Consider the following 15,704-nt stretch of genomic DNA (forward strand, 5'->3'; position numbering starts at 1 on the left):
AATCAAGATTGCCAGGAGAAATATCAGTAACCTCAGATATGCAGATGACACCACCATCTTGATACAAATCCATCATTAAACATCACTTGTGTAATTGGACCACAGTGATGCTCTTAGGCACTGTGTTGTGGAGGACCCTACTTTAAGTTTTCTCAAGTTGCTACACTTTTACTGTTCACATTAAATTTATTTTTTGGTTCCCTCCCCTGCTGTCAGCTGTCACATTATTTACCTGACTCTAGAAGGACCCTGTCGATACTTGTGATTTGTTCAGGAGCAGAAATCAGATAAATAAACTTGTTAGAATTAGAGGTGAAGTAATAACAAGCCAGGGCTTCCCAGGTGGCGCTAGTGATAAAGAACCTGCCTGCCAGCATGGGAAATGTGAGTTTGATACCTGGATCCAGAAGATCCCCTGGAGGAAGGCATGGCAACCCACTCCAGTATTCTTGCCAGGAGAATCCCATGGACAGAGGAGCCTGGTGGGCTACAGTCCATGGAGCTGCAAAGAGTCAGACACGACTGAGTGACTTAGGACAGCACAAGAACAGGCAGACGCTGAAGTCGGGGATCTGCGAGCACTTCTAAACAAAGTCTATAAGCCTAGTAAGAGCTCTCCTGATCTTCTCAGGATTGGTGATGCTCCACAACTGAATTCTAAACAAGTAAAGGCAGTTAGATGTTTCTGGTAAGTAGTAAATAAAATACCTATCATAATTTAAGAACCCTGTTTAAAAAAATTTAAAACTCTCTTTGCAAGGTAATAGCATGTTTCTAATGCAAGACTGTAGGATTACAGTAAGGAAGACAGAACTATATAGATCAGCAGCTGGCTTAATTAGCTTGCCATAAACTTATTAACAAATTAGGTTACAAAATACAAAAGCAATTTAATGAATCATCATATGAAACATTGAACTCAAAACTGAATTGTAATGTGCTTTTCATAATGTAACTTGCTTAATCACCTGTAAGAATGAATCACTAATACCTCAAGTCCTGCTCAACAGTTTTGGATACTTATTTATGTAATGGTGGTGCTCACGTCTGAGTAAGGCAATGACTGACTGGTTTCCTGGGTAAGGAGCAGTAGTCCTCAAAATGATTATAATGTGACAGTAACAATATGGCTGTTTCTAGAATGTTCTAGGAACCCAAGATATGTATTTCAAGAGCTAAGGTATCCTCCATTGTATCAATTTACATGTAATTAGATTTCAATTAAATATCAATTTTTTAAGACAGACATGATAGAATTCTGTGAACTTACAAGAGGAAATGATAGCAACTGGTAACACTGCTTATGTAAAGAAGTAATTAAAATAACAGCTTACTACCAGCCCAGGGCTTCTGAAGGAGTTGCACATGTGGGAAAATATTTGGGTGCAAATGTAGGGAGGAAAAAACCGTACTCAAGAGTATTACCTTCTTTTTTTTTCTTCTCCACATTTTCAATTGTTAAAATTGGTTAAAGAAAGAAATGGCCTAGAAAAGAAATGACTGTTTCTTTCTTTAACCAATTTTAACAACAGAAAATGTGGGGAGGAAAAAAATCTTATTCAAGAGTGTAACCTTCTTATTTTTGGAGTATTAGAATTACCTTTTATGAGATGAAAAAAGTTCAATTTTTTAAAATCTTCCTACCTAACAATTTTAACATTGGTAGTTTCATTCTAGTCTCCACATTGGAGAAAATTTGACCTTCTCTTGTAAGATCTAAGAATGACAACTACTAGAACATGTACAAAACCATGTTGCTCTGATCTGCAGTGAACAGTTTTCAAGAAAAGCATTATGGACCAGGCTATGCAGAGTCTCAGTGAGGAGCGTTTTCCCCAAGTCTTGTGATCAACTGTGGAAAAATAACTGGTTAATCTGACAGTTGAAACCTCAGAAGGGTGTTAAGAAAAAGGTCTTAGGGAAAAAATACCAAAAGTGAGAGCAATGTCGTATTTCTTCCTACTCACAGCAGAAGAAAGAGCAACAATTTTGTACATACACCTTGTAAAACTTCTCAAAACCATACCTACATTTCTAACCCTAACTTAAAAATTCCTGCTGTTGTTCACCAGAAACTCAAGATCACCTAAATCGACAGAAGCTTTGATATTAAATGTGATAAACTCTTCATAAAGATCCAGGTATCATGCTTAGTGCAGTGTTGTTACATAAGTACACAGTAACTATTAGCTTTGATGATTATTGGAAGAATTAAGTATGACTGCCTCCTGAACCGTCTTCATATATAAAGAAAGCACAGTGGACTGACTGATAGCTATTAATATAAGAATTGTAATATGAAATTAAATTGACTCAGGCTAAAAAAACTACGAAAGTTTTAAAGATTCTCCAATAAGTTTATTTTGCACACATTTTGTATTTTGTTTTACTGGTTTACACTGTAATGAAGAGGAAAATGTTTATACAGATACAATTTTGAACAATGAACTATTATCATATTACTATAAATTCAGATTTTTAAAAACTATTTCATATTGGGGTTCAGCCAATTAACAATGTTGTAATAATTTCAGGTGAACAGCAAAGGGATCCAGCCGTACCAGATTTACTTTATTTTTAACTGACCTTCAAATTGCAGCAGCTCATGAGTTGAGCTCTAAGTAGTCTTGCCATCCTACCCGACTTTGTCACGGAGTCAGACGGCTCTGACATACACACACACAAGACATGTAAACAGACACAAACAAACCTTTTATAAACAAGTCTTTTATAATGTAAATAATTGTTCCTGGTTGAAACTTTATACCCAGTTCCTGTTTTTTCTGAAATTCGGGTATTCACATTTATAGAGAACAATATTTTAAAAGCAAAGAGTTTTTTTCTTTGAAAACTCAAGCAATTCTGACAGCAATATTTTTCTTACTGACCTAAAAAGAATGAAATATGGAAGGGGAAAAAAATCACTGCAAATGATCAAAACAGAAGGGTACTAACTATATACATATTTAATAGTGGAGGCAGACATTTATAAAGTATAGATTCCGTTGAAAATATTGATGTTCAAACAGCTTTGCCCTCATTGCCAAAACCTTCTCAATTAAAATTAAAAATGTTGATTTTTTTTTGTAGGAAGATACATTAATTCTTTGAAGTCAGAATGAAAGAACTGTCATTTAATTTCTATATAAAGACTGCTTGAATATACAAAGTATCAAATATAAACAGTAGTGTAAAAAGAAAATAAATTGGCAGAAATAATTATTCAACCAGTAGCAATAATTAAGACCACCATTTGAAAGATCTTCTATAAACAAAGAATGCAAAAATATTGTTCTAACTTTTTACAGCACAGAATTGAATTCCATCCTAATTCATTACTATTACACTTCTTTCTTCTTCAGTATTAGTGGACCCACATTATCTCCTGTCAATTCATTGTGTTTATTATGTGAACCATCACAGGCAGGAAACTAGAAAGGAAAAAATTGCAGATGTTATTTTTCAAATGAGTCAGTAAGTAGAAATATTTTTGACATGCTCTTATAAAGAAAGTCCATTACTTTGGGAGAAAAAAAAAACAGATAGCTTTTCTGAGCAACAGATATATTCTATAGCTAACTACCTTCCAATACTATGGCAAACCTAACATTTAAGTATTTCATTATTTGGCAGATTTTAAAAGCTTTGGATGATTCCATACAAGTCAATATGATAGTCTTAAAGGGAGATCAAAATAAGCTCCTATTTTTTATACAGCTCTAACTCTGAGCTTACCTTTTCAATTATTTTAAATTTTTAAAGGATGTAATTTAAATTCAAATTAAATTCGTTCATGTTTTCTCACTATAAAACTTATGCACACTATAATACTTTAAAAAACATTATAAAATATATTTTTAAAAACTTACTCATAAGTAATAATTAACAATTTGGTATCTTTTTTCCTCTATTTACTATGTGCACTCTTGTATTATACCATACTGTAATCATTCCTCTATTATCAGATATCTAGATTGTTTCTAAGATTTTGTTATTATAAATGATGTTATGATGAACATTATTGTTCTTAAAGTCTCAAATAGCCTATGACCAAAGTAGCAGAAGAAAACAGATCTCATCAACTACTTACAATGTATCATTCCAAACTCCTCCTCCTTGTCTATTTATTTGTTCTTAATTGAAATATAATTGATTTACAAATTGTCGAAAATACTGCTGTATAGCAAAGTGATTCAGTTATACACATATATACACTCTTTTTTAAAAAATATTATTTTCCATTACGGTTTATCATAGGATACTGAATAGTTTTCTATGCTGTACAGTAGGACCTTGTTGTTTATCCATTCTATATATAAAATCTTTATCTGCTAACCCTCACCTCGCACTCCACCCTTCCCCACCTCCCACCCCCTTGGCAATCACCAGTCTGTTCTCTGCCTTGATTCTCTGTTGCATAAGTAGGTTCATCTGTGTCTTATTTTAGATTCCATATATGATATTATATGGTATTTTTCTGTCTGACTTAATTCACATCATATGATAATCTAGTTGCATCTACCAAATTCCTTTTTAATTTCCATATTCAAAATCATCCATAATTACAGCTGCCATTCACTAGCTCATACTACATAGAAGGCACTGTACTATACATACATCATCTCACTAAATCCTCAAAAATTTCTGTGATATTATCAGATTAAAAAAAACTGACAGAGATTAAGGATTAAGTAACTTGCTCAATTAAGTTTCCGTGCTGCTCTAACTTTCCTAATGTAGGAAGTATATTGATCAGAAGAGGCAAACTTTAATTTATAACAGATTTTCAGTGCTGAATACTATGGAAAATTCTCTCATCTCACAGAACCTCAAAACCAGGGATTTAAGAAGCAAAACCATGTTAACTGCACAAAATTTTAGTGTATGTGTAAATGGACATCTTACCGTCTTAGAACGCCAACACCTACAATAAGCTGCTTTAGTAAGGCACAAATCTTCGATGTTTATTTCATTCACCACTTTGGGATTTTCCTTTTGTATTTTAAGATTAATCAAGCTATCCTTCTGTTGCTTTTTCTTCGGGAGGAATGGACGAACCGCAAGGTAGCCAAGTAGTGCGAGTACGCCAAGGAAAGGCAACAACCGAAGCCATTCTGAAACTAAAATTACAGATTTGTTAAGAGTCTGAAAAAGGACTCAAATAGGGATGGACTGGGAGTTTGGGGCTGACATGTACAGACTGCTATGCTGTGACCAACAAAGAGCTACTGTAGTCTAGTTAAAAATGAAACATAAATATTTTAAAATTAAATAATACATGTAAATTACCTAGGTCAATACCTGTTGCATATAAGTACCAAATAACTGCTTATTCCAATTGCTAATGATAAATTAATAAACTTTCATTGATTCCCCCCCAAAAAAGGACCTACTGTAAATAAATTTTTTTCCAGTTTTTAAAAATTTATTTTTTATTTTTTATTTTTTTTGTGAATTTTTAAAAAAATTTTATTTAACTTTACAATATTGTATTGGTTTTGCCATATATCAAAATGAATCTGTCACAGGTATATATGTGTTCCCCATCCTGAACCCTCCTCCCTCCTTCCTCCCCATACCATCCCTCTGGGTCGTCCCAGTGCACCAGCCCCAAGCATCCAGTATCGTGCATCGAACCTGGACTGGCGACTTGTTTCATATATGATATTATACATATTTCAATGCCATTCTCCCAAATCATCCCACCCTCTCCCTCTCCCACAGAGTCCAAAAGACTGTTCTATACATCAGTGTCTCTTCTGCTGTCTCGTATACAGGGTTATTGTTACCATCTTTCTAAATTCCATATATATGCGTTAGTATACTGTATTGGTGTTTTTCTTTCTGGCTTACTTCACTCTGTATAATAGGCTCCAGTTTCATCCACCTCATTAGAACTAAAAAAAATTTTTTAAAGAACTTAAATAGCATGTCTCACCCTTCAGCTAATTCTTTACTTCTCACTCTAATTTCTTACCTTATTTGTAAAACTGTGAATAAATATCAAGGAACCAGTACCTAGGACCACTTCATTTTATTTGTGGACTGCCTTGAGACTTTTGAAACTGGAAAACAAAGTTTTCAGAAATAAACCCTCTATCCAATACCCTATCTCATTATCCTAAGTATATTTGTGTTTAGTTTTATTTCAGGAATTACAATCACCATAATTATAAATAAAACTCAATTTTATATGTTTAGAAAACATTTCCACCATGTCTAAAATCATACAACAGAATTTCCTGTAAACTATTTACCACTGATTTATAATTTCAGACAGACTATGTCTTCAGTGCTTTAATTTACATTTTTTGGTAAGGCATAGTGTGATTCCTATAGAAAAACCTAAATGTTGTGTTGTGTAAAAGCTATTTTAAAGAGCTAGGTGAAATTTTCACATACTAAATAATCTCATTATTAGATACATCTTACTTCATAAGTATTCATTAAAGCCTCTTGTACTCAGCACTGTTTTGGGGGATAGGAAATATAAGTGACATAAATGAAATGTTCTCTATGTCTGCAGAGAGAAACACACCAAGGAGGCAAAATATTTATATTTCAGCATGCATTTATCAAATGTTGGCTAGTACACTGCCTCTGCTGGGTTCCATAGGGAATCCCTTCTGACCTTAAGAGTTATCACTTGTCATCATTCACTGAGTGCTAACTGACACCTTGCTAATAAGCACTGTAGCTTAATGGAGAAAAAGAAAAATTGAAGGTCATATGCTAAGGCATGCTAATAACTGTTAATAATAAATGAACAGATTATGCTAAGAGTGCAACTATAATACCTCAGTTAACATTGTGTTAACTGAATTTAGTAGGCACCATTATTATTCCCATTTTTCATGTGGGTAAACTGGAGCTTAAGCAGGTTTAGCCCAGGAGAGTAAGTACAAAGCCTATTCTCAGTCACTATGAATGAAATTCAACAGAGCCAAAATTTTATCTGTTCTTCTCTCAGTAAAACTACTCTCCAGAGATAACTGTTCTTACTATTCAACTATTAAAAGGCTGGCTTAATACTAACTCTTCCAAAACGAAGCTATTTTTGATATAACACCATGCCAAAGGTTTGTTATGAGCTCTAGATGAAACAACCTATTTACATATGTGCAGCACCTATAAGAGTGCCTGGCACAGAGAAGGTAAAAGTGAATGGTAGTTTTTATTAAGATTATGAAAAAACATTTTGCCGACTCAACCTGACAATACTACATGGCAGAAATCTTTGGGGATATAATCTTTCAGTCACCAGAATGAAATTCTGTAAGGGTAAGATCTTGCCAGTCAGGCTGATCTGTTCTAGTCTCTTAACAAAAGTGCAGACACTCCACAGAAACACTCTGAGTGAATTAACATTCTGAAAATGACAAAGAACTGCTTCCTGGGGTTAAGGGTCTATTTATAGATCTTTGCTATCCAAGACCGTAACCACTAGCCACAGTTTTGTTTGCACCCAGGATTTTGTTATAATCAGATATGGTAAGACAACAGACATGGATACAACTGCCTTGAAAGAAAAGTTTACTTACAATTCACAAGAGGAGGGAGCACAACAGGCCACCCATGACCATATAGGTAAGTATGAGGCTTGGTCAGGAGCAAGGTGAGAGAAAAGGGCACAAGCCTTTATTGTGGTTTACAGAAAAGGCAAGGTAAAGCACAGTGAACAGTTTAGTATTGGCCTGAATAATTTCAGTGGGCTTTGGGCTAGAGAGGTAGTCCCTAACTGTCTCATATCTGGCCTTGGGTGATTTAGGGCAGGGTGAATACTGCTTGGTAAGTGAGAGTTAGATAAAGGTGTTTGGAGTGTAGGCTTTGGATTGGTTGGTTTGCATATCAAAAATACGCTCACAAGCAAGTAGTTTACTATCTTTTGGCATCAGCTAGTCCGGGGAGTGGGCAAACCTCCCTGGCCAGCAAGGTCCCCAAGATGTCCAATTATCATAAAAAATAGAACATAAAAAACATGATTAATACATGTGGCTATTTAAATAAAATTAAGTAGAATTCATAATTTAGTTTCTGAGACACACTAGTCACATTTTAATAGCGCCAGAGCTATTATGTGTGGCTATGCTATGCTATGCTATGCTAAGTCACTTCAGTCGTGTCCGACTCTGTGCAACCCCATAGACGGCAGCCTTCCAGGCTCCCCCATCCCTGGGATTTTCCAGGCAAGAGAACTGGAGTGGGGTGCCATTGCCTTCTCCATATGTGTGGCTAGTGGCTACTATGTTTGATAGCACGGAAAACATTTCCATCATCACCAAAAGGCTTTTGGATGGTGCTGCTGTAGACCAAGTTTCCACAAAGTACCATGTCTATGACATGGGAAGGCTACTTTGACAGTGTCAACACCCACAAATATCCCATCCCTCTTGTACTTAGAGCCAGCCAAAGCTACTGATTACCTAGTGGCAGGTTTCCTGTGTCCTTTGCATGAGGGATTCCTTCTGTCTGCCGTGCCTTTCTACTTGTGGTCTACCTGACTCATTTATGTGGACCCTTTAAAACTAGGGTCAAATACTGCTTCCTCCAGAAAATTAAAGTGAAGTTGCTCAGTCCTGTCTGACTCTTCGGGACCCCATGGACTGTAGCCTATGAGGCTCCTCCATCCATGGGATTTTCCAGGCAATAGTACTGGAGTGGATTGCTATTTGCTTTTCCAGGGGATCTTCCCAACCCAGGGATGGAACCCAGGTCTCCTGCATTGTAGACAGATGCTTTACCATCTGAGCCACCAGGGAAATCTTTCTCAATTTCACAAAGCAAATCAATCGCTCCTTCCTCTGCTTTCAAGCCCCTTTTCTTCATTTTCTTTTATCATACAAAGTTTACAAAGTTGATTCCTCCATAATCCTACAGGAAAAGGAGCTCCACTTCCTGGCACAAAGTAGAACCTCATAAATGTTTTATGAGTGACTTAACGAATGAATGAATTTAAGTGACTTAATGAACGAATAAATGACATCTAGAGTGTAAATGTCAGTCCCTTTCTCACTCACATTGTACTGTAATTATTTATTTACACTTATCTTACAGATCAGGCAATAAATGTCTTAGACTGTTATTGGCCCCAACATCCAGTACAATATTTTGAACCAGTACTTATTCAATAAATGTTTTTGAATGTAGTATAACATTAAGCATTATTATGTATACTACGAAATTTAAAAGTCTCAAGAGGTTGAGTAAATCAAAGTCAAAAAGTTAAGAGAATGAACATGTAAAGATGATAACCTCAACTTAGATTCTTAAGTTTAACATTCCCTATCTTAACCTACAAATCTCAGGGAATAAATAGAATGCTGTTTTAAAATTTACTTCAGAAAATTTTCTTCTTTCAACACTTAATTCCTCGGTAAAACATCGTAGGAATACAGTGATGAAAGGTACTATTATTTCCTACAACAAAATAATTTATACAACAGTCTTATGTGGGAAAATTTACTTTTAAAGATGACAAACTTCAATTTAAGCACAGGAAAAATTATACAGGAAAATAATACAGCCTATAAAGCTCAATTAAATCATTTAAATTATATGTTAGAGCTGATTTTTGGTAAATATGAAATACAGAATAAACAAGAAATTTTTTTAAAAAATTTAAGATTGGCTATTTCTTATGAACCTGTTTAATATATATTGAGCTACGGCAGATATATTAGGTCTGTAAAGGGAAATCTACTACCCACTAATTGTTAGGTTTAATGTGTATTTTGTACAGTACATTCTAAAAATGTTTAAGGATTACCAGAAATAGCATTTAATTTATAAAATCTGAAAATTTTTAAAAAGTATAAAAAATAAAATAACTTGTAATCCCACCAGTCAAGAATTGGTAACACTGTTCATTTCTATTTTGCTCTGTTTTTTCTTACTTTTCAAAAGGTTGCATATAATGATCCCATAAAAATAACACTGGTAACTTGATTGCTGATAATTTCATAAATATTTTCTAATGTTTTCTAATGTATCAACATGGGTAAAACATAGAAATGACTTCACTTCTGAACTATAGAAAGATGAAAATAAAATATTTTTAATGGATGGCTTTACTATTACCACGTAAAGACTACTTAGGACCAAAGGGCCAATAAAATGAAATTAATAATCAATTTTTCCACTCACTGCTATAAACAGAACAGTGTCCCAGTATCTAGAACATTGCCTGTCCCACAGTAAGTGCTCAACAAATACTTGATGACACGAGGAATTCTAAATTGCAGAGTGGTTACATGGAAGAAAATGTTTTAAATGACATCAAAATTGTTCTTCATAAAAGCTTTTTAATTACACTGACTTTTAAATTTAGTTGGTCTACCTCGGAAGAGGGGAAAAAACTTTTTTTTTCTTTAAAAAGGGGAAAAAACTTTTACAACTTACAGTATGTAAATATTTTCCCAAAGTCTCAAAAATAAGTTTTCTGAAATAAAATTCTTTAATCTTTTAAAAATAAACTTTATTATTTACATGTTAATAAATGCAACTCTTTAGCTTGAACTTAATCATTTATTACACTTTCCTATTAAGAAAATTCATCTTTTGTTCCATTTCTTAAAAAAAAAAAAAAAAGGTAAATTTACATACAATAAAACAAACAGATCTCAGGTGTTCAGCTCTGAGCTGTGACAACTAAAGACACTGTTTAGCCTCCACTGAGGGGCTTCCAAAGTGGCGCTAGTGGTAAAGAACCCTCCTGCCAATGCAGGAGACATAAGCATTTGATCCCAACTAGTTGCTTCAGTCATGTCCAACTCTTTGGGACCTTATGGACTGTAGCTTGCCAGGCTCCTCTGTTCATGGGATTCTCCAAGCAAGAATACTGGAGTGGGTCTAGGCTTCTGGGGTAGCTCAGCTGGAAACCCCAGTTCAATTTCTGGGTTGGGAAGTTCCCCTGGAGAAGGAGTGAGTAGGCTACCCACTCTACTCAAGTTTTCTTGGGCTTCCCTTGTGGCTCAGACAGTAAAGAATTCACCCACCATGCGGGAGACCTGGGTTTGATCCCTGGGTTGGGAAGATCCCCTGGAAGAGGAAATGGCAACCCACTCCAGTATTCTTGCCTGGAGAATCCCCATGGACAGAGGAGCCTGGCAGGCTACAGTCCATGGGGTCACAAAAGGTCAGACACAACTGAGCAACTAAGCACAGCACACAGCCACCTTCAGTCTATTTCCTCGACACTGATTCCTACAGACAAAGGCTTTCTATAAAATTTTTGAGATTCATGCAGTAGATCAGTAAATCATTCTTTTTTATTACTAATCAGTACTCCATTCCATGAATACACCATAATTTGTGTATCCACTCTCCTGATGGTGGGTACCTGGGCTGCTTCCAACTTGGGATTATTATGAATAAGGCTGCTATGAACATGCTTGTATAAGTCTTTCTGTGGATATATGTTTTCAATTCTGTTCCACTTCTTTAATTCTTTGCTCAAAACTGGTACTTTCTAGAGTTAATCCTCTTGAAAGTGTCAGCTCTGACATATTTGTGTTACTCTGGGAAAAATATTACAGTCCAAGGATTCATAGCTGTAAGAGTAAAACCATTACATTTCAAAGAAACTAGCTTTTTAAGTGGGGAAGAACTACTATATTCAGTTTCACAACTAGCTTTTCAATCTAGAAGTAAACTTTTTTGACTTTTGAATGGGAAGCTTTTTGTTATTCTATTTTAAAAGGTTGTATGACAGGGAAAGCTTTTTTAAAGGTTAATATATTTGAATACAATATACTTTAAAAGGGGGAATTATACTAATTTACCTTAAAAGCCTCACTGTTAACAATGTAACCCAAACAAAGACAGGTTTTTGACAAAGTTGTCTTGACAGGTAAGGGCTGTCTATAAATACTGTACAGTAATGAAGGATCTCCAAGTGTTTACTAAGAATGCAGAGTCATCATGAGAGAGTCAATTGCTTTAAAACACCACTGGATCCAAATACGGAAGGAAAAACAGGCAACAATAATGTGAAATGTAACTTTTTTTTTGCTCTAATTATCATAGAGAAGAAATGAAAATATTTTTGATCTGGTAGACATTTTAAACAATTTATTTTGAAAAGTTATCTTCCAGGTTTTTATTTCAACCAAAAAAAGGTCTAAGATGGATTCTAAAAGTAGTTCATTCAAGACATCCAAATGTCATTAGCTAATACAATCTAATCAAGAGACGCAGCTCAGAGAGGAAATTGGTCTTTGAAGTTTTTCTTCCATAGTGCTCCACAATAGATTCTGCAACTGTCATATTATCATTGTCCAGTGCAAAGCAGACTGTCTCATTTTTTGTAATTATTACAAACATCATTTCCTAAACAAATGGACATTACAATGAGAACTAAAATGTAGACACACTGTAATGCGACAGGTTAAATACGCACTATAAAGATATTTATCAGAGTTGTCATTATTTCTGAGAATCATTCTTCACATTAAGTATTTAAGAGCGTCAAAGAAGAAACTACTATATATTATTTATTCAAGAGGGAAAAGGTTTAGGTTGAGTTTCCTTAATGCCTTAATAGGAATTAAATATTTGTTGACAGAATTTCTTGAGAGGGAAAAAAAAAGTTTGAAAGTCTTCTAGTCATTAAGTCAAATATCATACCTTCCAGTCTCCTTCATCTACACTCTATTTATGGAAAAATTTAATATAAAACCAGCCACATTCAGAATCAACACACATAATTAAGGTTAAACTGGGTTCACCCTGGTGGCTCAGGGTAAAGAATCTACCTGCAGTGCAGGAGCTGCAGGAGACCTGGGTTTGATCCCTGGGTTGGAAAGATCCCCTGGAGAAGAAAATGGCAACCCACTCTTGCCTGGAGAATCCCACGGACAGAGAAGCCTGGCAGGCTACAGTCCATAGGGTGGCAAAGAGTTGACTTAGCATGCACAGGTTGGCATGGGAGTAAGGGGATTTTTTTTTCTTTCTTGACTGCTAAAAACTCATCAGTTAATTTACACAAATTATTAAGAAAGTAAGTTGGCAACTGGGAACAAATGTCACAAAATGATTGTATCTTTTTGATGTATTATTACCATTTAATGAATACATTTAAAGGTGTAATTTAAAGAGGGAAAAAATAATTGGTATAGGGCTACTTACCCACTGAACATTAAGAATAAAATATATATATTAAAAACATTCAAAACTTCCAGCTGCAGGGAAATGGTTAGGCCTGCTGCTGCTGCTAAGTCGCTTCAGTCGTGTCCAACTCTGCAAGACCCCAGAGACGGCAACCCACCAGGCTCCCCTGTCCCTGGGATTCTCCAGGCAAGAACACTGGAGTGGGTTGCCATTTCCTTCTCCAATGCATGAAAGTGAAAAGTGAAAGTGAAGTCGCTCAGTCCTGTCGGACTCTTATCGACCCCATGGACTGCAGCCTACCAAGCTCCTCCGTCCATGGGATTTTCCAGGCAAGAGTACTGGAGTGGGGTGCCATTGCCTTCTCCGATGGTTAGGCCTACTGTGATGTAAAAAAAGGGGAGAAAAAGTCAAAATTTTACATAATTGCTGTAATCCATCAGAATAAAATAGTAAAATCAAAAGAGGACTAAGATGTTTACAAACTCTTGATCTGCAAGCATTTTCATCTTATGTTACTTTTATGTTTCTCCTTATGTATCGATTTTTTTTAGTGTTTATTACTCAGTTACCTGGTGGTTCAGACAGTAAAGCGTCTGCCCTCAATGCGGGAGACCTGGGTTCAATCCCTGGGTCGGGAAGATCCCTTGGAGAAGGAAATGGCACCCCACTCCAGTACTCTTGCCTGGAAAATCCCATGGACGGAGGAGCCTGGTAGGCTGCAGTCCATGGGATCACAAAGAGTCGGACACAACAGAGCGACTTCACTTTCACTTTCACTCAGTTACCACTCTTTCTATTCAATTACATGCTTTCTGTCAAACCTTTTAACACCTAAAAATGTTAAATTTTCACAATCCATTTGTCAACAAACCAAATGTCTGTGATTATTATTTAAAGAATCTCTAGATTTAGACTAGATTTAGACCTAGTTTACCACATCTTACCTATCCACCACCAGACACCGCCTTTTGTTTTTTTTAAATCTCTGAGAGGGGATAGCTCTCACAGCACCCTATTAAGGTAAAGCATTCTCTAATTAAAAAATAAAAAAAAAAAGAATTCCTTTAACATGCAACTAAAACCCATGTTCAAATAACAATCACTAACTTGGCCCTAGTTGTCTTCTGGTCTACACAAAATACATCTTATTTTTCTTCTACCTGTCAGCCTTCCAAATACTGCGTTTTAAGTCAGCTACCATAGATGTCTAAACTGCTCCAGAAGCAGCCCTATTTACCTCAAAATTATCTTAATTCATGCTTACATTCCCTGGTAATCAGTCAGAACATATGAGTTCAATGTTTGCTTTATCAATAACCAGCTTCCCCTCCCTCCTCCCCCACCATCATCCTAATCAGTCCCTGAGTCTGGTTTACCCATATGTCACTTGCATTGTAAAGCTCAGAACCCAACAATATCTTCCAAGTTTTGGCAGCATTCGGGAAATGTTCATCTTTTAGATATGAAATCCCGCGCTGTGGGTTGTATTTTGTAAAGGAGGGAACTTAAGTGCAAATGTTACATGTCATCAGTAAATTTCACTTTCTAATTTTTGGTCTGTCATGCCAGCAAAAGTATCTTTCCTCCAACTCAAGTAAACTAAATTGCTTCCAGGCCCATAGTTACGGTGATGACCTCAAATGACCCCATGACAGGTTGACACTCCCCCATGGAACTGGAATTGTCTAATTTTGTTAGTAAATAAAACCACCAAATACATGTGTATGTGTGTTTCTCTCTCACACAGACACACCCACACTATGTGGGTCAAACTCAGCCAAGAGCTGGGACGGCCTGATACACAGAGCCTTTGAGCCTTGGATAACGACTTTTCCTACTTTAAAATAAACCAGCAACCTTGCAGGGAGCGACGGAGATGAAAAAAATGGGCCTGTTCCCAACTCAGCACCTTCTCTGCAAAAACCTGGTCTCTCAACACGGAAGGACACTGCAGACAGACACGAAGATAAGCTCAGGGGGCCGCCAAGTCCCAGGATGTGGCCTCACACACACTCTGAGGATGCAGTGCCAGCGCGTGCCCACCTATTCCGCGACTGCAGTGAGAGTGGCAGTGGGGGTGCTGTGCTCAGTCCTGTCCGACTCCTTGCGAAACCACGGATTGTAGCTCACCAGTCTCCTCTGTCCACGGGATTATCCAGGCGAGAATACTGGAGTGGGATCCCAGGTCACGCGCCACCCGCCAGGCTCCGCCCCGCCCCTCGGCCGAAGGACTTTCAGATGCCCGCCCCCACCCTCCGCGTGGAGAAGCCTGCAAGGATGGGGACTGGCTGAAGGCCAGGATTACCTGTGAGTCGGGCGAACCCTGTAATACTCTCGGGCACTGGAAGCCGCTTCAGATACGCGGGGAGCTGCACCTTTACGATGCGGGCCACGCTCTCCAGCACCATCCTGGCCAGCGGCGTCCGCTCCTCGCCCGACTCCCGCGGCTCTCCGGCGGAGCTGCTGCGCCTGCGCCCAGAGCGGAAGCGGCCTACCGGCGCTCTCTGCCGGGGCCAGGCCGGGGCGGGGCTGGGCGCCTGCACTGAGAGGTGAGCTGCCGGGCGCCGATTGGCAGCGGGCGGGTGACGTGCGCGCCC

At 37.1% G+C, this 15,704-nt stretch overlaps 1 protein-coding gene across 1 annotated transcript; it reads right to left on the reverse strand.

The window, feature by feature from the left end:
• Window positions 1-2,336: 2,336 nt before the first annotated feature.
• CISD2 (CDGSH iron sulfur domain 2) lies at window positions 2,337-15,515 on the reverse strand. The gene is made up of 3 exons (XM_061419546.1): window positions 15,413-15,515; window positions 4,906-5,120; window positions 2,337-3,431 (listed from the first exon to the last, which is right to left on the reverse strand). Exons 1-3 carry the CDS (start codon window positions 15,513-15,515, stop codon window positions 3,342-3,344), a joined length of 408 nt encoding a protein of 135 aa, XP_061275530.1. The 3' UTR covers window positions 2,337-3,341.
• Window positions 15,516-15,704: the final 189 nt, after the last annotated feature.

This window comes from Bos javanicus, chromosome 6, assembly GCF_032452875.1.
Source record: "Bos javanicus breed banteng chromosome 6, ARS-OSU_banteng_1.0, whole genome shotgun sequence".
Taxonomy (NCBI): domain Eukaryota; kingdom Metazoa; phylum Chordata; class Mammalia; order Artiodactyla; family Bovidae; genus Bos; species Bos javanicus.

What these genes read in the sequence shown, in the direction of transcription:
- CISD2 (XM_061419546.1), bottom strand. Translation starts at nt 15,515, where the DNA reads ATGGTGCTGGAGAGCGTGGCCCGCATCGTAAAGGTGCAGCTCCCCGCG. An exon ending in AGGGTTCGCCCGACTCACAG is followed by an intron (nt 5,121 to 15,412) that starts GTAATCCTGGCC and finishes CTGTAATTTTAG; the next exon opens with TTTCAGAATGGCTTCGGTTG. An exon ending in GGTGTTGGCGTTCTAAGACG is followed by an intron (nt 3,432 to 4,905) that starts GTAAGATGTCCA and finishes TTTCCTTTCTAG; the next exon opens with TTTCCTGCCTGTGATGGTTC.